Source organism: Cupressus sempervirens, chromosome 9 (assembly GCF_028749045.1).
Source record: "Cupressus sempervirens isolate cs-2001-9-10 chromosome 9, ASM2874904v1, whole genome shotgun sequence".
Taxonomy (NCBI): domain Eukaryota; kingdom Viridiplantae; phylum Streptophyta; class Pinopsida; order Cupressales; family Cupressaceae; genus Cupressus; species Cupressus sempervirens.
In genome coordinates, this window is record NC_143126.1 from 576,595,658 (window position 1) to 576,616,554 (window position 20,897).

The following is a 20,897-nucleotide window of genomic DNA, read 5'->3' on the forward strand; positions in this document are numbered from 1 at the left end:
TTTCACTTCTTCAAGCTACAAAGGTAACAAATGAATGGTATCATTATTTATAGTATTTTTCAAACATAGAATTAGGGTTACAATTAGCATTTTCCTTTCTATGCATTTAGATTAGGCATTTACTCTTTACATCATAACTTGCTTTAGATAATTCCGATTTTGATGGCGTCAAAAGCATTGGAATTGCCATTCAATTATCTTCCTTATAAAGTTGGTTGAGAAACGTTTTGATAACTTCCTGACTAATCTTGAAGGCGTTGTCCATCAATCTGCATTAATCGTTCCTAGATTTAGTTATATCACCTTGTTTCACCTTCTTGAAAAGAGCAAGCCCAAATATGAGGGGGCGAGTGGGCACCTATGCACCTCACACAATCATTCTCAATAAGATCTAGGTAATTTTTTTGGTATCCACCACCACATCTTTTGCAAGTTGTAGTTACTAACACTTTCTTGCAGGAATCACGACTCTTGGATTTTCGTATATCCTTTTTCCTTTAGAAACTTTTCTTTTCTTTAGCTTGCATATTCACGCAGTGTCATATCCATTGAAAGTGGGGGCTAAGTGTACCATCCTAAATTGGAAGAACTTCAATTTATGACCCTTTAGCACCTATTCAATATAATTTAATGATAAAATTGCATTTTTGTCTCTCACCTATCCTCCTCTTAATGAGATCTAGGTAGGACCTAATAGGTCATTGGCATTCATTTTCTACAACACAAAAATTGAGGTAGGATCTATGCATCTAGGTCATCGCCTTTCCTTTCTCTTCAATCAACATAATGCCTTTTCACACTGTAATGGGATGTCCTTGGAATTTGGACTTGATTTTTGGATTTTGAGACTTGTTTTGGAGTCCTGAGACTATCTTGGGGGCTTCTGCATCTGATAATTAGGGGTGTATTGTGCCCCTTATCAATCAGGGGCATAGTGCACCCTTGGATTGGTCCTATTTTGGGTCCTAACAGCTAGAAACTTCTCGGGGTTTGGTCCGCAATTAGGTCTTTGAGCTCAGTTAGCCTGTGGAAGGAAATTAATTTGAATCCTCTATAAACACCCTAAATTGCTTCATTTGGCATAACACAAGGATACATCATATGCATGTGGACTATCAAGGGAGCAAGAATACTTACAATCAAGCAAGTGTTCTCATGTGGATAAGCCATTGCGGACATCCCAATTTGTACTAGCACATTTCGAAGTTGGAAGAAAGGAGGCTTGGAACATCCTTTGAAGCAAGAGAGTTCTTCATACTCCTCTTCAATTCAAGCATTCAAGATTCAATCATTGAGTAGTAAATACATATTATGAGTATGGCCTAGAGTACTTTAACCTTGGGGGCTTGGTATGCTTTTTATGTTATCCTCAAATCTATGAATTGCTATTTCATCCACATTCAAGTACAATACTTCATGCTAGGGTTTTGAATCTAATTATTTGGATCCTTCCATTTAATTCAAAGCTCTTACACGAGCATCATATACATTACATTTCAAATCGGTTATTCATAGCGGTGGAAACCACCAAAATGAGGGGGTTGACTAAGGCAAACACCTACATAGCCACCCAACATCTCACAATTAAGATATCAGTAGATTTTGGAAACGAAAAGCAGTCATAGATCAAAGTACCCTTTTCATCATTTAGCAGAAATGTGAAATCAGAATCAGTGTTGGACACCTTTCATCAGGGGCATACTACATCCCTAATGCACCAGTTCACCCTTGATGAACCAATTTGCCCCTAACAAATTGCTGAAATGTTTTTTGGTTTTGTTCGTCTCTCAATTTCAGGCCTAGATTTGGTTTCGTTCACTCCTAACAGCAATATAGTACTCGGAAATTAAGATTCAAAATCTTGAGATAAGTACGTTCATCTCTATTTGTCAATTCAACATTTCATTTAAACTCGTGTCTACTTTACATTTCGTATCTTGCTTAGATTTAGAAGTAACTAGTTCAAATCTCAAGGGCAAGTGTCATTCTTTTCCTTCAGAATCGTCAAATCTCAACTTGAGTTGATGCTCCTTTATCCTTTGGATCACATTAACCTTCTAAGATTTGACACCTTTAAGGGTTGGCTAAAATGAATCTCTTTCTTTGGTTCACATTTCCCCTGACACAAATTGTATAGCATATATATGTACTAGATCATATGTTTTTTCCTTTTCATCCTATCCTTGGGATGAGTATCTAATTTATATATCTATTATTCCTTCTATCAAGAAGAAATAATAAATTTCCTGATCTTTTTGATCATCCAAATTCATTCTGTATTCATCCTTTAATAAATATCCAATATATTTTACTTTTGCTAATCTTCCATTACTGAATAAGTTGTGAGATGGTCTTTTAATATTGTGCCAATAGTTGCACCTCATTAGTAATTGATTTGACCAATCTTAATTATCACTCCTAATCATTACCTCCTCGAGATAATCACCACGTATTGAATCTCATATCTTTATTGATATTGTTTGTTGTTGATAAATTCTAATTATCATATTAACAAAGATCACAAAATTGCATAGGGGATACCGAATAAATAATGTATATTTGAAATATTTAGGCAGGAAGAGTTTAAAAATATGAAAAATAAATTTGATGCTTCTAGTACTTATGTTATATCACTAAAGAGGAGTTATACGATGAATTGGATATCTTTAATTATAGAAGGTTAAGTGATTTTGTTGAAGATGTAAACCTTTGATATAGTTGCATTTTAGGGATGTCGATTGCTTTACTGGTTGTTATCTTAGTAAATCTTTGGTTTACTCATAATAAATTGTTATTTAAAGGTTTTCTGACTTGTTTTCGTATTAGTTTTCTAACTTAGTTTAACTGACATGATATTATCATTTGTGATGTTGAAGCATCCTTGGGCAGTTGGAATCTTGTATCTACCAAAAACATTTTGTTTTTGTTCTTGTTCTTTTTAGCCAGTTTATGTGTTTTATGTGGAAATCGTCCCAATTATCTTGTTATTCCATGCGATCCTTATGATGTGTTCTAGACATCATGGTAAATCTTTGTTTAGCTTTGTAGTGCAAATCCTTTCTTTCCCAATGAAGTTATGTGATGTTTTGTCCGGTCTTATTTGTTCTTTCTGCTCTAATGGTTAGGTTGCACTTATTGATCTTGCAATGGTGTTTTACAATCCTCGATGTTAATTGGCACATTGTTCGATGGTCTCATGCTTGCGGTCAACCTTTTTGAGTGTTTGCGCTTCATTCCATATCATCTTGGGGGTGTTCTTATGAATTTGGGTCCTATCCTATTTTATTGTAATATGCTTCCTTCATCTTTGGAGAATGTGATTTTTTGGGTTGACTTGTGGCTTGTGGTCTTGAATATGATAGGGGTAGTAGTTCCTTAGTAGATAACAGCCTTAGGAATAGGAGTTGGAGAAGTTAAATTGATAGCGTTCATTTGTAATCAGGCATGTGTGCCAAAGGAATGTAAGTTGCATGTGGTAGGTGTATTTGATGTAAAACCTTCGTTCTTTGATAATGGCAACATCAATTTAGCTTGTTCATTGTGTTTTTATTGTTTTTGAGATTGTTAATTCTATTGTGTTGACTCTAGCTGGATGGTTTGGACCATCTTTGTTGGGCATCCATCCATGACTACGTCAAATGGTATTAGAGCAAGATTCATGATCCTATTTAATCGATCAAAGTTCTTGACCTTGTGAAGTGTTGGATTTATTGGTTTTGAGGTGATAGAATACAGATGTGAATCACAATTGCAAAGGACTTGCACAAGAGAACTGTAACAAGATTGATTGGGTTATTTGTAGAGCTTGAAGTTGTTGGGACATTCTAGAGGTGAACAAATCGTTGAGGTGAGGCATATTGTAGGTATGTTCAATAGATTACCGAAGGAAAGGTAGTTGAAGCATTTTAATCAGACTGTCGAAGCTGAGGCAGTTGCATTGGAGGATTGGAAGGATGATGCCTAGAAGGATGAACCCTAGAAGGCTAGAACAGATGATAGAGGAATTTAGATATGAGATGTGGACTGAAATTCGTAATACTGAAACCAAACTAGAGGAATCCTAAGATGAAAGATGAATATGAGGAAGTTGTTGAAGATCTTGAGACTGTTGAAGTTGAGATCCTTGCAGAAGGAGAAAGATTGTTAAAGGATATGGCACAAATGGGTAAAGAGTCATAGAATCGATGTTTACTGCTTGTTTGGTTCATTACATCCCAAGGATTCCATAGATTAGATTGGTGAATTACTTTGAGAGTGAGGATATTAAGGATCCAAAAAGGGTTAGGCTCAAACCAAGTTAAAAGGTCACACTGACTTATGGTAGAAAGAATTATTGAATGATAGGGAAGATAATGGTGAATCTAAGGTCACTAGATGGAGGGTTATGGTTTCTAGACTGAAGGCCAAATTCATACTGGAAGAATATGAATTAAAGTAGTTAAAGAAATTGCAGAACTTGAAACAAAGGGATTTAATTGTGAAGGAGTATATAGAGGAGTTCTACAAGATGACAACCAGATCTGGACATCGAGAACTAAGGATGTAGTGACAAGGTACATAAATGTCGTGAGACTTAGTATTTTGGATGAGTTGAGCATGTTAGAGATCAATGCAGTCAAAGACACTTATCAGTATGCCCTAAAGGTAGAAGATAAGTTAAAAAGGAGATAAAGCAACCCTAGAGGAAGGGACAAGCAAGCTGGTAAGCATAGGCAAAGAGGAGCAAGTGGTTGACAAAGAATCTGAGTAGGGGATTCTTAGGAGAGGCAATGACAGCACGAATTTCAAAAGCAATTGTTTCAAATGTGGGAGTATAGGACATAGAGCTTTTCAATGTTCCGAAGATTCTAGCAAGGGCATTGGTAAACAAAATCATATGAGGAACATTTTGTTGGTGAACATTAAATAGGTATGGATGCACCTGAAATGGGAGAATCTCTTATGATTAGGAAAAGTACGTTGAGTACGAAATAAGTTGATCCTACACAAAGGAGGAGTTTGTTTAGGACTGTTTGCAAAGCAAGAGGCAATTGTTGTATGGACAGTGACGGTACTAATAACTTTCTATTAGAGGTAATGGTAGAGAAGCTTGGGTTCAAGTGACTGAAACACTCTCGTCCTTATGGGATAAGTTGGTTTTAGGATAAACATATGGTAGAAGTAACAGAGCAATGCTGGGTTTAATTCAATATTGGGCCTTATGAGGATGAAGTATCATGTGATGTGGTTAGCATGAGCATGTGTCATGTTTTGTTAGGAAGACCTTGGCAATATGATAAAAGTGCTATTCATGATTGCAGATGGAACATGGTTACTATCATGAAGGGTGAGAGGAATTTCAATTTAGATCATTTGAAGGAAAAAGGAAGAAGGAAGAACTTGAGCACGATGAAGCCTTACACCTTAGAGAATCAATTGTAGATTAGATGGAGAAAGATGCGCAATAGGTGGCTCTAGGTGCATCTGAGGTTGTGTAGTTGAGAGAGGCTCTAGTGATTGGATCTAAACCTAAGAAGTTTGTGGTGATTGATAACAACAAAATGGTGTTGCAGCAATAGAAGCAAACAATGATTGCTGACTAGTTGAAAACTAGTGGCAAAGGCTAGTTACAGGATTTTGGTGATCTAAACATGAGTAATGGAAGTAGTAGAAGAGTGTTACATGATGAGGAAAGGTATATTACTAGGTTTGAGAGATTTGAATACAACAACAATGTGAGTAGCCATCTGTAGACTATTATTGTTGCAAATGAGGATGTTTGGATTAAGAATGAAAATGGGATTTATGTTATGGCTCTTGCAAGATGTTCATAAGTTCTTCTTATGGAATGTCTTCTATTCACATGGGGTGTTTGTTGTAGGATCATCCCTGGGCAGCTAACAATCTTACATCAACCAAAATATTTCCTTTATGTTCCTGCTCCTATTAGACAATAATTTTGTGTTTTCTGTGGCAATCATCCCAGTTGGCTCGTTATTCAGTTTGATCCTTATGGTAGTGTTCTAGACATCATGGTACAGTTATGTCTAGCTTTGCAACATGATCCATTCTTTCTTGATGAAGTTATTTAAAGATTGGTCTGGTTCTATTTATTGTTTTTGTTCGAACAATCAAATTGGACTTATTCATCTTGTGATGGTGTTTCATGATCAATGGTGTTAAATGACACATTGTTTGAAGATCTTATGCTCGTGGTTGACCTTCTTGAGTGTTCCTGCTTCATTTTATATCATCTTGGGGGTGTTCTTATGGATTTGAGTCCTATCCTATTTTATTGTAATATGTTTCCTTCACCTTTTGAGGATGTGATCTTTTGGGCCAACCTGTGTCATGCAATCTTGTATAAAATAGGGGTATTTGTTCCTTAGTAGATAGCAGTCTTAGGAATAGGAGTTGGAAAGATGAATTTATAGCCTTCCTTTGTAATCAGACATGTGTGCCAAAGAAATGTGAACTGCATGTTGCAGGCATATTTGATGTAAATGCTTGGTTCTATGATAATGTGAAACATCGGTTTAGCTTGTTCATCATGTTCTTTTTCTTTTGAGATTGTTAGTTCCACTATGTTGACTCTAGCAGCATGGTTTGGAACATCTCCCTTGAGGAAACTCCTACCATGACTCTGTCAATGTGTCAACCCTTTCTCTATAGAATTGCACCATAATCACTGCATAACAAATGTGGTCGCTGGACTTTCCACATGTAATTGTTGATCTTTAGCTTTCTATTCATTTGGAATTATTGACTTCCATTAAATGTTAGTTATCCTTAATGGTCAATTTTCTTTGACAATTCACTGCTTATGTAGTGAATTGTATTTCCTTCTTCCATACTTTTTTTTTTGATCGATGAACGACCGAAGCCTAGATTAATTGTTATTATTATTTTTTGAAATTTTTTTATTATTATGTAGTAATTTCAAGTAGATTCGAACTCAAGACCTCCCACATGAGAGGCTCACAAGTTACCATTATTTTGTAGGCTCTTGCCAATTTCCTTCTTCCATACTTGCACCAACAATAAAAATACTATTGTAATCTTTTCTCTTCCATAGACTTCACAAAATTATAATTATACTGTTATTATTTATTTATATATTTTTTATTTTATTATTAAATATCATCTTAGAAAAGGGATATTAGAATGATTTGGAAATGTGAAAAAAAATCATACTTGTAGACATGTCTGTCATTTTTTTATTTCAGTTTTATTGTTGTAGAAGTTGAAATTAGTAGTTTAATAAATTAATAGTCAAACTAGGCTGAAACTTTTGTTTGTTCTCTGTTTCTGTTCTTCATGTGACGTGATGTAAGAAAAAAAAAAGGTGAAATCCTTGGTTGAAAAAGAATAAGAACAAAGGTTTTTGTTTGTGTATCCTCTACTTCTTCATTTTTTGACCTAAGAAAAATGAAAAAGAAAGCTGTGCCTTAATCCTTTGCATTGTGATGCTTTTCTAGTTTGAATTTTAATTTAGAATGACAAACTTATGAATTTTATATTGTTTATTGTAGTCTCACTATGAACTCTCATGGCATGAGTGACAATTAGGTTGAGGATCAAACTCAAAGTGATGTTGAATCTGATTATGAATGTGAGATTGAGGCTGAGAGTTGTTACAACAAAAAGGGAACCCAAACCATCGGTTCCTTGGTGATTGTAGATGAATTATAAATCATCCCTCCACAATAATGGTGTCTTTCGCTAAGGGTCCCTTTGATCCTATGTAAACCTTGAAATAAATTGCAGCAAAAATACAGAGTGGGCATGGGACACTTGGGGGAATGAGGTTGTGGATGTGCAACATTTGTAGCATTGAATTTTAGGGCAGCATTGCCAGAGTTAATTGTCAACTCCTTCATAACTGAGAAAATGATGCAGAAGTATGTGGGTTTTGGGGGTCGTCTTTAAATAACCTGAAATTCAGGACTGAGATATGCAGGCTATGAGTACTGGTGATGAAGAAAATGTAGCTACACCTATATGCACTTCTTTGCCTCAAAGGCTAATGGTTTGTTAGAACCAGCCACACGGTTCTTCTCTATAGAGGTAAGTTGAGCATATGCCAACTTCTACTTGAGGGGTCCATGTAACAGAGGCTAGGGGTAACACAGGTTGAGAAGTGATTCTTCTAATCCTATAGTTAAATTATTCAAGTGTAGATTGAAGGATGATGCAGATGAAGTAACAAATGCAACTTATATGTGCAAAATTGCAAGGAAATTAATTGATGCAGCTTTTAGACATATTTGGTGGGCTCCTTGTGTGCATGCCATGAGTAATACATTCAAGGAAATGGGAACGATTGATTAGATAAAAGCATTGCTAAATGTTGCTAGAGATGTGCAGTTGTTTACTTGTAACTACCACACTTTGCACACACTGTCTAGGGCCTTGAGTACTTTTTTAACCCTGTTGATTAGATAGGCTTCCTTTATCATTCTCTTAGAGAGAATACTTGAGTTGCAAGAGACATCGCAACTAATGGTTTCAACCATATTTCGCATACTCAAACTTGGAGAGTACTTGGCAAGCCCGAAATTTTCAACTCAACTACTTAGCAAGTACTAAAAATTAAATCTATTAGAAAATATATAATTTATGGTGAAATTCAATTACAAAATTAATTAAATTAAAATTTGACATCTTGATGAGAAAATGCATGATTACAATGCAAAAACAAAATGTTTTTTAAACAGCATTTTACCTGCATCAAGTTTTTAATCCACATCTTTTTGTCTATAAATATTAAAAACATGAGTTAAACTCATGAAAACTTACCAAAAGAAAAAAATTGAGAGTACTAGGCAACTCAAAGAGTCTGTCAACTATTGTTATGACAGCAAATGGACTTGGTGGCTTGGCTCTAAGACAAAGTTAGGGAAAAAGGTGAATGCTGTAGTTAAGAGTGTTGTTTTTGGTGTGGTGCAAAATATAGTCTTCATCATTACTCTAGTTGTCTGAATAATTAGATATGGGATTGCTAATGCTCCTAGCCTTGGATAGGGTTATGAGGGCATTGATACTATGGTTGACTAAATGAGAGTTGTCATGTGAGAGGACCCCAAATTAGCAGGGTTCTTTAGGGCCATCAATAAATTGTACAATCCTTTATAGGTTGACATCATTCATATTGAGTGGACAAAATTTGCCACTTTTAGGTGTTATTTTGAGGTGACCAAGATGATATGGCAACTATGGAGTTGCCATGCAACAATTTCTTTTCCTACAACTATAGCCATTTGATTGCCATCTCATTTTTCTAGTTCTTTTGCTTCTTAGAGGAACTAACCTACTTATAGCTTCATCAACTCTCTTAAACGGAACAGATTTACCTCTAGAAGAATAGAGAAGATTTAGTTGTACATAGTACTTTCGATCTCCTTGACCACATGACACTTGTACAAAGAGAGTCCAAGAGGATGATGGAATGTAGGGCCAGACGAGTGTGATTTCCCTTTCCTTATTTGCCCTAAAATCACAATTACAAAAAATGCTTTCTTCAATAATGTGATCTTGGATTTGGATTTTGTAAAACAACTTGAAGAAAAACATATGCAATACACTCGCATCCATATATCTAGTCATTTAATCAAACTACATTAGAAGCTTAGGTTACAAATATATTGGGATAGAGACGTGATGGGTTTTCTTGAAAACATTTCTAAACCAAGCCTAAGAGGGACCTATAACACAACCACATTGATCGGTGACTTGTACTTGCATTCCCCAATCACATCTTGCCCCCTTACTAACAGTTGCACCTTGTGAAATTAGGCAAAGGTTGTGAGGGTGGCGGTTTAGTGAATGCCTTCTTGTCTAGGCTGCAGCAGTCCTACGAGGATGACCTCCTCACAAGCACCTTTTGTCTCTGGTCTTACAGCTCAGGCATTTTCCCTTGCAAGGTGTGTTTTAGACAATATGCATACTGATATATGACCACATGATCCTTAGCATAAGCAATTTATTAATTCCTAATGATAACTGCATTGCTGTAGCACTAATCATTATATACATTGATATATAGGACATGTCTATCTAATAATCATGATAATTACAATAGATATACTGTAAGATGTATTTTCTATGCTATGCCTCCTTGCTGAATACCATGTACCTGCTGCTGGCTCGATATGCAGATATTGCCTTCAGCTACAGATACAGCTGCAGTAATATAGATTACTAGTTTCCGAATATTTCCTTTGATACTGCCATGTGTACTCAGATTGCTGTTAAAATATCTGGTATGGTATTTTCTTCTGTTTGATGCCTTTTACTGAATATGTATGCCTCCTTGCTGAATACAGTGTACCTACTGCAGGGTCTACATACAGATATTTCCTTTATCTACAGATACAGCTGCATTAACACTGGATGTGTCCTCTCCCGAGTAATATAGATTACTAATTTCCCAGTGTTTCCTTTGATACCGCTGTGCATACTCAGATTGCTGTTAAAATATCTGATATGATATTTTCTTCTGTTCGATGCCTATTTTCCAAATACGTGTTAGCTGCTGCTGCTGTTATATGTTTTTCAGGGCTCTGTAGATATAAACTACTGCCAATATCTATTATTGTCTTTTCTTATTCTTCTCTTTGATGCTCATTTCACCAACTTGACTGTTAATATATGTGTCTTACATGGAGTGGAAGACATGTCTTTTGCTGTGATAACTGAGGCTACTCTTCAATTTATCACTACTCTTCATGGCATGTGGCCCCTTGTAGTCGGTTGGTTTAATGTTTGTTTAGGATTATTGTTCATCACTAATACCCGTCCTCCTTTAATCGATATTTTTTAAATATTATTTTCCTAAAGGATCAAACATTATCTTTGATCCAATATGGATGCTATTATGTATTATTCTTGTTTTATTGGGTCGGGAGTATAATGAGCCAACACAGACCGATATGGACTTCAACTAAGTCACAGGATTCGTCGAATTTCATCCATGAAGTTAGAATTTAAACGAATTTTTACCCTTTTGGAACTTCATTTGAACTCTATGATATTTAATATAATACTGTTGTTTATAATAATATTGTTCTATTTTGATATAATGTTGAGTTATTTATTTTAATTATTTAGCAATGTCAAACTATTTTGACAATTTTGTGGATATATTACTTATATTTAAAATAAATAAATTTATATAAGTTAAATTTAATGTCAAATTTTTTCCCAATTTTTACCCTTGCCCAATTTCTCCGAATTTTAGGATCAACGAACTTGAATTCGAACCTTGTGACTTTAGACTTCAACAGCTCTAGTCTAAGTCACAAGGTTCGAGTTTGAGTTTGTGATTGGAACCAAAAGAATCAGCTAAAATTCAGCATGGTAAAAAAATGGAAAAATACTAGACATTAAATTTGCCCTATATAAATTCAATTTATATATATATATATCATATCCACAAAAAAAAGGCAAGAGCCTATGTCGTCGGTAGAAATTGTGTATCGGCCGACGGGTCCCTTCGGAAAGGAAATTGTGTTTTGGCCGACGGGTTCCTAAGTTCTTGTTATGTAGCCGACGGTGAATAGTTTGTAGCGGACATAATGTATCTGGCCGACGGATACCTTCGGGAAGGTTCGTCAGAAAGTATTTATAACCCCTTCGGGAAGCATTGTAATCATCTTATCATTATCATATCATATGAGAAAAGCATAATGTACTGTTGGCATATGCGAATAATAATAGAAGTTCTGCTGGTTGCTGTTTATGTTCGTATTCTTTGTCTGTGTGCGTTGCTTAATTAATCCATACGGAAAATATTTGGCGCCGTTGCCCGATGGATCTGGCACGCAGGCAGGCGGAGATGAATTAAATGCCGAATCAGTTGAACAAAGACAAGAGTAGGCTAAAGGAAAAAGATGGCATACGCGTTGCGCAGGAAAATTTAATTTTGGCTCAGCAGATAGAGCGTCGAAGGAGGTTTCAGAAGATTTCCGACAGAAGCAAAAGTGCGGAAGGATTGTTGAAAGAGACTCGACAACGGCTTGATTTGGTGGAAGAAGCGAGGGAGGAGTTTTTGAACCTGCATACGCCACGGGAAGAGAATCCTGACGGAAGCAGATCGACTCGCACGGCTCGGAGTGCAGAAGGAGCACGAGCGTGGAGTGACCTCTTCGTCCGAGATATACTTCCGGAACGGACAGCTACGGTTGACAAACCCTCTTCTTCACCAAACAGCGCGGAAGCAGAAAACAGCGCGGGTGGCGCGGAAGCAGAAAACAGCGCGGGTGTTGAAAACAGCGCGGAAGCAGAAAACAGCGCGGACGCAGAAAACAGCGCGGGTGTGCAAAACCGCGCGGGTGTCCAGAACAGCGCGGGTGTTCACAACAACGCGGGTGCTCAAAACAGCGCGGGAGTGCAAAACAGCGCAGGTACACAACAAAACCCTCGACATACAGTAATAATGGCAGGTCCGAAGGAAAAATTGCCTAAATTTGATGGGGATGAAGCAGCTGATCCCATTCGACATTGTAAAACCTGTGAAACGATCTGGAGGGCGAATGGCATAACAGATACAAACGAATGGATCCGACAATTTCCCGCAACCCTACGCGGTGTTGCTATTGATTGGTTTACTGATGCCGATCCACAGAAATTGAATAGTTGGGATAACATTAAGAAGGAGTTCATCGCAGAATTTCAACTTTTGCGGGATGACAACGAAATTGTCGCAGAGATATTCAATACCAAGCAAAAGAAGAATGAAACTGTACGGGTCTTTGCCAGGAGGTTGAAGGACTTAATCAGTAAGATGGAGAATAAACCAGCTGACGGGTTACAGAAACGATGGTTCATTGAAGGCCTTCACCCGAAGCTGCGGAAAAAGATGAAGATCGTGCCGCCATCCACATACGATGAAGCTTACAACCGAGCAATGAACCTCGAAAGTGATCAGAAGACAAAGAAACAGAAGAAGACCAGCTCGTCCGATTCAGATGACGATGCATCCTCCGGAAATGATAGCAGCGATGACGAAGGAAGCAACAAGAAGGTTCGTGCCCTTCAGAAAGACATGCTTCGGATGATGAAGGAATTCAAGAACATGAACAAGACACCTAAGGGTAATGACTTATGGTGTACGGAATGTAAGAAAGAAGGCCATACGAAGGGATCTTGCCCAAAAGAGCAATTTTGCGAGATCTGCCAGATTATGGGACACTCAATAAAGGACTGCCCTTTCAATTTGAAAACAAGAACACCACAGCAGGTGTTCCTGACACAGGAGGCCTCTCCGTCCGGAGGGAATGGGAACACCAGTACGGAAGGTGCCACATCAGGCGGATATAGAAACAACCGGCGCGGTCCAAACAACAACAGCACTAACAACAATGCTGGCAACAGCAACAATGGAGGAAGGAGTCGCATTCAGTACGATGCAAATGGTCGGCCAATTGTTCAATGCCGGGCATGCAATCTGTGGGGTCACTTCGCCCGGGAGTGCACAACACCAAATACACCGAAGTTACTATGCCGCTGGTGTGGACCTGGTGATCATGATGATACCAAGTGCCCAAAGTCCGGAGTAAATCTGATTACTGTAGGAACAGAGGAGGAAGAAGTTCTGGCCATCACTCGAAAGCAAGCAAAGCTTTATCCTGACCCAGCAGAAGAAAAGAGGAGACTGGAGGAAGCAAGGGCAGAAATCCAGAAAGCAACACAGGCAGAAACGACACACCTGAAGGACACGCCGAGTACTTCCGTACGGAACTGTGCAGAACAGAACATTGTTCGGCAAATTTTGCAAGCCGAGATACCTGTCAGGATAAGTGATCTGTTGCTCACTATGCCTCAGCTCCGATCGGCACTCACAAACATGGTTCCCGCTGCTCAACTACCAGGAGAACATGGAAGGAAGCAAGAAAGTGGAGCAAGTACAGTACACAAAAAGGAGAAGGAAAGTGGCGCAAGTGCAGAAGATCCAATGTTGTTAGCCCTCTCATCCGGACGCCATCCAGCAGTCGTCGAAATGGGAATTCTCGGGACTGTATTGACGGAAACAATTGTGGACGGAGGGTCCGGTGTCAATGTGTTGCCTGAAGACATTTGGAAAAAGTTGGGACAGCCGACATTATGGCCGCCTACATTTCAGCTGCTAACGGCCGATCAACATGGAATCAAGCCATTGGGAGTCCTGACAGCACAACCAGTGACGATTGGAACACAACTGTTCCTGTTGGACTTTGTCGTGATCCCACTGAAGCGGAGAGGATATGATGCCATTCTGGGCCGGGGGTGGCTGATACAAGCCAAGGCAAAGCACGATTGGAAGAAAAATACTTTATCACTCGAAAGCAAAGGCCGAAAGTATGTCATCGATCTACACACTCAGATGGTTGGAGAAGAAGCTCTATCGTCAGATTCCGAAGGAGAAGATGATGAGAGGAGGCAGAGTATGGAACCCGATCAGGAGGGAGTCCTACGATTGGAAGGAGATGATGATCTGGATTCAGTAAATGGTCTTTACCACTGGCAGATAGAGGATTATGAGCTCTTTCCAAGTTGTAATATGCTAAGGATCGACGAAGGTAAGAAAGGAGGATATGAATGTCCGAAGGAACACAGAGAAGCCGACGAAGGAAATGAATGTCTGAAGGAACATGGAGAAGCCGAAGGAAGAAATGAGTGTCTGAAGGAACATGGAGAAGCCGAAGGAAGAAATGAGTGTCTGAAGGAACATGGAGAAGCCGAAGGAAGAAATGAATGTTCGAAGCAACATAAAGAAGTCGAAGAAGAAGACGCGGATATGACTGAAGCTGAAGGACATAACATACAGTACGAACCGAAAAGAAGGAAAGATTCTATTGTACGATTGCGCAGGAAGAAAGTATTATGTCAAACCACAAATATAACAGAAAGGTACTGGCAGCAAGGAAGGCACACGATACGGTCTGCACAGGAAACAAAGCGAAAGGGTCTAATAAAAGTTGCAGCAGTACGGAGTGAAAATGTTATTGACGGACAGAAGGGGCAGTTGACAGAGTCCATGGTACGGGGCTTCGGGAACAAACTGGGCGATATGGAGATGCCACAGAACAAGCGTAGCAGGTTTCCACTCGGACAGTGGGTGTTTTACGACGATCAGAATGAGATCAAACCAGGTAAGTTCAAAATTAACTGGGTCGGGCCATACCAAATGCAGAAAGTAAGCAATAACGGAGCAATAAAACAGTGGATGCTAGACCGAGAGGAAATATTCGATGTAGTGAAGAGGTCGAAGTTAAATGTCTGCAATGAAAGAAGTAACGCACCCCCATGGACGAATAACTGAGAGAAGACTGTAAGTACTGTATATATGTAAATATTGTTCCAGAAGTGAGATTTTCAAAAAAAATAAAAAATAAAAAATAAAAAACTTGGAAAAAGGAATAAAAAAAAAAAAAAATAAAAAAAATAAAAACAAGGGGGGGGCATTGTACGGTTTTTTGCAATGCACCGTACGGATTTCCATAAAGAAGAGTACGGTTTTGTTGAGGTGTGGTACGGTTTTAAATGCATCGTACGGTTTCCTTTAAGTAAAGTACGGCTTTAAAAAGCACCGTATGGGATTTTTTGAGATATGGTACGGTTTTTTACACCGTACGGATTTCTCCAAGTGTAGTACAATTTTAAAAAAACACTGTACGGTTTCTAAATACAGGATTTTGAGACATGGTACGGTTTTTACCCCGTACGGATTTTTAAGTGCAGTACGGTATCTTATTTATCACCGTACGGTTTCTCCTTGCACGTGGTGTACGGACTTCAAGAAGAGGGGAACTGGAGGCAATGTACGGATTTTTCTTGGAGACTTGAGCAATACAAATTTTAATAGGCAATGTACGGATTTTGAAACAATAATACGACATACTGTATGGATTCTGCATTTTTCACAGGCGGGCAACAACCACCGTACGGATTTGTTTTGGTATGAATTTGTGAGGTACGGCTTTGTTATTAAATTTTTGTACGAATTTTTCAAGATGGTGGGATATTGCAGAACGGTTATTTTAAGTAGATTGGAATCTAGATTGTGTCAAGTTGGACCCCGCGAGGGCGCTGCCCCAGGACCCCGCGAGGGCGCTGCCCCTCGACCCCGCCGGGGGCGTTGCCCCCTGGACCCCCAGTCGTTGCGGATATCAGTCGTGGGAGTCTGACCAGTGAGAAGATTTGGAGCTGCGGCAGGCATGGAGTGTCTGTGTATCAGAGGCATTGAGAGTAGGTGTTGGCCATGAGGCTGTCTTGGTGGATGCGTAGAGAGCTCGGGAGGAGCTGATCATCCAGTTGGAGGCAGTGCAGCGACACTTGGTTCAGTGTACTTGGCATTGGAAGGCAGAAAGCGGCACAGGTGGCTATCAGGGTCAGATGTCAGATTGGCTAAAGTGACAGTGTTGGGTCAGTCATTATATTTTGGTTGTTGATTTGTCTCAGAGATTTTGTAATAGTCGTCGGGAGACGACTTTTCTTTTTGGGGGGAATGATGTCGTCGGTAGAAATTGTGTATCGGCCGACGGGTCCCTTCGGAAAGGAAATTGTGTTTTGGCCGACGGGTTCCTAAGTTCTTGTTATGTAGCCGACGGTGAATAGTTTGTAGCGGACATAATGTATCTGGCCGACGGATACCTTCGGGAAGGTTCGTCAGAAAGTATTTATAACCCCTTCGGGAAGCATTGTAATCATCTTATCATTATCATATCATATGAGAAAAGCATAATGTACTGTTGGCATATGCGAATAATAATAGAAGTTCTGCTGGTTGCTGTTTATGTTCGTATTCTTTGTCTGTGTGCGTTGCTTAATTAATCCATACGGAAAACAGCCTACAACACAATAGTAATTTGTGAGCTTCTTATCCGAGAGGTCTGGGGTTTGACTCTACAGAAGCTTAATAAATAATAATAATTAATCACGTCACATAATAATAATGAATGTTGGCTTCGGCGTCTTACCAATCAATATATATATCCACAAAAAAATCAAAATAGTTTAATATTACAAAAGATTTGAAATGAAACAGAATCACTAAATGTTATTTAAAAAAAAAGGTTAAAGATATCAATATGTAATTTTTTTTTGACTAAAAAACTAAAAATATTAAATTGAATTTAAAAAAACTTTAAATAAGAAGACTAAAATGTTATTAGTATAAAAACATATTAGATATATATTGTAGTACTAAAAATAATATAAAAAATTCTGAGCTTTATTCTATATAAAAAGCATATGATAGTTTTACTTCTGGAAATATAAAAACACAAAATTGATCCAAAGCAGATTTTGGGAAGCCTAATGTAATAGAAAACAAATATGAATATCCCCAATGCTATGCAAGTTTCAACCTTCATATGCTGGTCATCCTCGCCATGGCAGTCCAGATTGAAATGGCTTGCAGTGAATGTCAAGACCATAACAGCAAGATGTAAGGGCTTTCCATAGAGATTTCTGTGGACATGTTATTATGAACATGTGAAGACCGTAAGATCTCATTATGACATGGGCACATTCAAACCACTGCAAATCTCTTATGCCCTAGCCATAGTTGTGGAAATTCCCTTTTCAACTAGCTGCAACCATTGAAAATTCTATTTCAACAGACTCTAGCGAAATTTAAATGAATTCTAACAAATTTTATTAATCTTCTACAAATTTGCCAAATTTTGAATTTGAAGCCAAAAATTCAGCGAACTTTGTGACATAGGTTCTAGTGATGAGGAGCTTGGGGATGATTAGAGCCTTGTCTTCACTCCATATTGTTATTTTGACATAATATAATAATGTAATATCCCTTTCCGGATATTTACTAAAAACCCTTGATATAAAACTTACAAATTTAAAACTGAACAGTAAACCAATATTTGATATAAATTTCAGAACTTTAATTGATTTGTATCCAGCAGATATGCATACAAGAAAACTTGGAAAAGTTTGTTTGATTTCTCCAATATTCAGAAGTACATATATAAACCAGCAGTTAACACAAATAATCGCTAAATACGTTACTGTATTATACAATAGCAATACAGTAACACACAATAATCCAAGAAAAATCCAATCTTATAAACAACAATAACAGTCAGATTGGCAAATGTAGATAAAACTTGTAAGAAGGCTAGGTTTGCGTCCAACCTCCAAATGCTTCTTCAAGGGTCTGCATCCTCAAAGAGATAACCAGTCACTGTTTCCAGCTCCCAGATTAATATTTGTTTCTAAATATTATAATCTTCATAACTCTCCATGTGGAGATAGTTGTACCTTTATCACTTTTCCCAATGTGATGCACACCCTTTTAGGCAATGTGGGATAAAGCACCATTTTTGTCCTTTAGTTGCTTAAGTGAACATAGTACTTTTTAAAAATAAAGTGACAAGTTAAATAAACTTTAAAAGTCACTTAGTCAAGAAACCATATAATCATCAAACACCAAAATAACTGACCAAATGAACTTAGATAAGCATGTGCAATAGCTCGTCGGAAAGCTCTCAGTGAGACACTTCCAAACCAACACCGAGATACCAAGAATTCTGAGCTCTGTTTAGTTATTAAAAATAGTAAGCATCCGGACAACTTGCCAAAACTGCTTTGATGGGTCTAAAACTAGAAATGTCTAGGCCAAATCTCGAACTAAATCTCGTATAGAACTTTTTTGCCCTTGAAACCTAGGCAAAGTGATTCGGCAACACAAAAATATAACGTCCCAGAAAACGGGGACATTACAAAGCCTCTCTTCTCAAAGATTGCCTTCCCTCAAGCAATCTGCTCATACCTACAGAAACCAAATGCCAGGATCCCATACTCACCTTGAGAAAGAAGTTCTACTCCTCAGCCGATGTACCCTAGCATGCATCTTCCCAAATTCAGAATGGTGAAATAGTACAATAGGGATCAATGTACCAAATAACTGAATGCCAGGATCCCAAGTCTCACCATAAAGGGACACAAACTGCCATGTGCTACTGCCCTGTGTGCCAATACCCTTAGTCAGAATGAATGCCTCACTCCATGAGTGACCCTACGAGCCTTTACAGTCAAGTGAAGATGGGAGCTCAACAATATACCAATATCCACCTCAAGATGATAGCAACCAAACTCTCCACCTAGCTTCCCGATAAAAGGCAATACATAGGGATGCTCCACCTAGATCCCAAATGAGAACTCGTATGCTGTTTGAGATACCACTGATTAGCTCTTGTAATAGCTATACCACTGTACCACTATACCACTCTTGTAATATCTGTACCGATGACAATGACAGATTCGACCAATTTGACTCCACCACTATATCACCCTAGTGAAAACGGAGTAATCCTAATCTCTGGAACTTTGATGTGTCAGAAAGCTAAAACACACAGATCATAATCCTGTGACTGTGTAACAACACAACATAATCCACCAGATGTAAGATACTATTAACACTCGGATCCCCAATCACCCAATTAACATGATCCTGGGTAAAGGAAAGAGTGGTTGGTGAATCACCAACATCATGAATGCTACTGTCTTCAATATACTGCTGAATAAAAAATGTAGACACTTCGTGTGGAACGTTAATGTATGTTCTCACTCATCTGCAAATAACTCATTGACCTTTGAAAGCCAAATAGAATTAGTGAATATTATACTAACATACACAGGCAAACTACTGATAGCTGGAATATACCAAGAAGTAAAATCACCAATCAACAAGTAGGCCATGGCCATCTCATAAGAGCTAGGTGATAAAACTCTAGGTAAGCTGAAAAAATCCCTTCAAGCATGCTAAGCATAAATTTGAACTTCCTACTCCACCATAAGTACCCTCGCTTATGTCAAAGTATTCATAAAAGGAAGGTTCACCATTAATTGAAGTCTCTAAATTATCCTCACTTCTTGTATCACTAACCATGTGCTCGTCTGAAGGAGTACAACTGCTGTCATAAAAATCAGAATTTCCAGACTCATCAACTTGCTGATCCATAGAATTTTTCTCATCATAGGAAGTCCCAGACGGGGAACACGTGATTGAATTACATTCTTTGCCTTCACATCTACCCACTTTATGAATTCCTTTGATGATTTGTGTGATTTCTTGTGCCTTTGAACCACGGTTATCTTCTTCATGAGTGGCTACCCCACTTGTTTGATTTTCAGCTTTGTGGATGGAGTAATGTGTTAAGCTCAATTGAAGGTATAGCTCATCTACCTCACTCTCGTTGTCCTTCCCAAATTTTATTGCTAAATCTCTATCCATTAATGGTTGTAAGTAATCATATTTTTATTATTTTCAAAGTTTCAAAAACAGTATGTAAAAGAGGACTTGTGATACCACATAGATTCCCATGTCTCTCTTCTATCACAATCTTCCACATGAAATCCTGAATCAATTTGGAAGAATCATCCATCCTTGTCAACACTTAAACAAGCTTGTCCTCTTTGACCAAAAACATATCCAATAAGTCGAGTGATAATGGTTTTTGACAATCTGCTTCGAACACAAGTGGGCTGTTCTCCATAGAATTTTCTAATTTTTCATCACCTAGGGGAACAACATTTTTAGATATGTCCTCTAACTCAACGTGTGCTAGATCATCTATCATGCCAACATTGCGGTCCATTTGCTCTTCAAAACTTGACATAATTTCCAGCCTAGTATCACCATAAAATATATCCAAGTTAATTTCCATGTCACCAAATAAGATGTTGGTGTTTTCCATGTCTAAATGAGGAATTGCCAACGTTCGCGGTTTGGTCAACTCTTCTACATGGACCATCAACATGCTTATCAGAAGGACTAGTATAAATAGCTCCATAAGATACTTTTGTCTCCCAATTACCTATTAGTAAACTTGTGCCATTATTAGTATTTTGCATATTATCATGCAAAGGTTGCTCTTCCTTTTTAGTACTACTATCAAGTTGATTGATAGCTTCCC

The 20,897-nt window shown here is 38.1% G+C and overlaps 1 protein-coding gene across 2 annotated transcripts in view; it reads left to right on the forward strand.

The window, feature by feature from the left end:
* The window catches only part of EMB1895 (ARM repeat superfamily protein), a 234,797-nt gene that overhangs the window by 205,695 nt on the left and 8,205 nt on the right, over window positions 1-20,897 (forward strand). The window contains exon 7 of one of the 2 annotated variants that reach the window (XM_089801186.1): window positions 7,549-8,243. The exons of the other annotated variant lie outside the window; for it this stretch is intronic. Coding sequence (XP_089657312.1) covers window positions 7,549-7,654 — 106 coding nt within the window. The 3' untranslated portion in view covers window positions 7,655-8,243. Of the gene's footprint in view, window positions 1-7,548; window positions 8,244-20,897 lie in introns of those variants that run through there. 2 annotated transcript variants of the gene reach the window in all.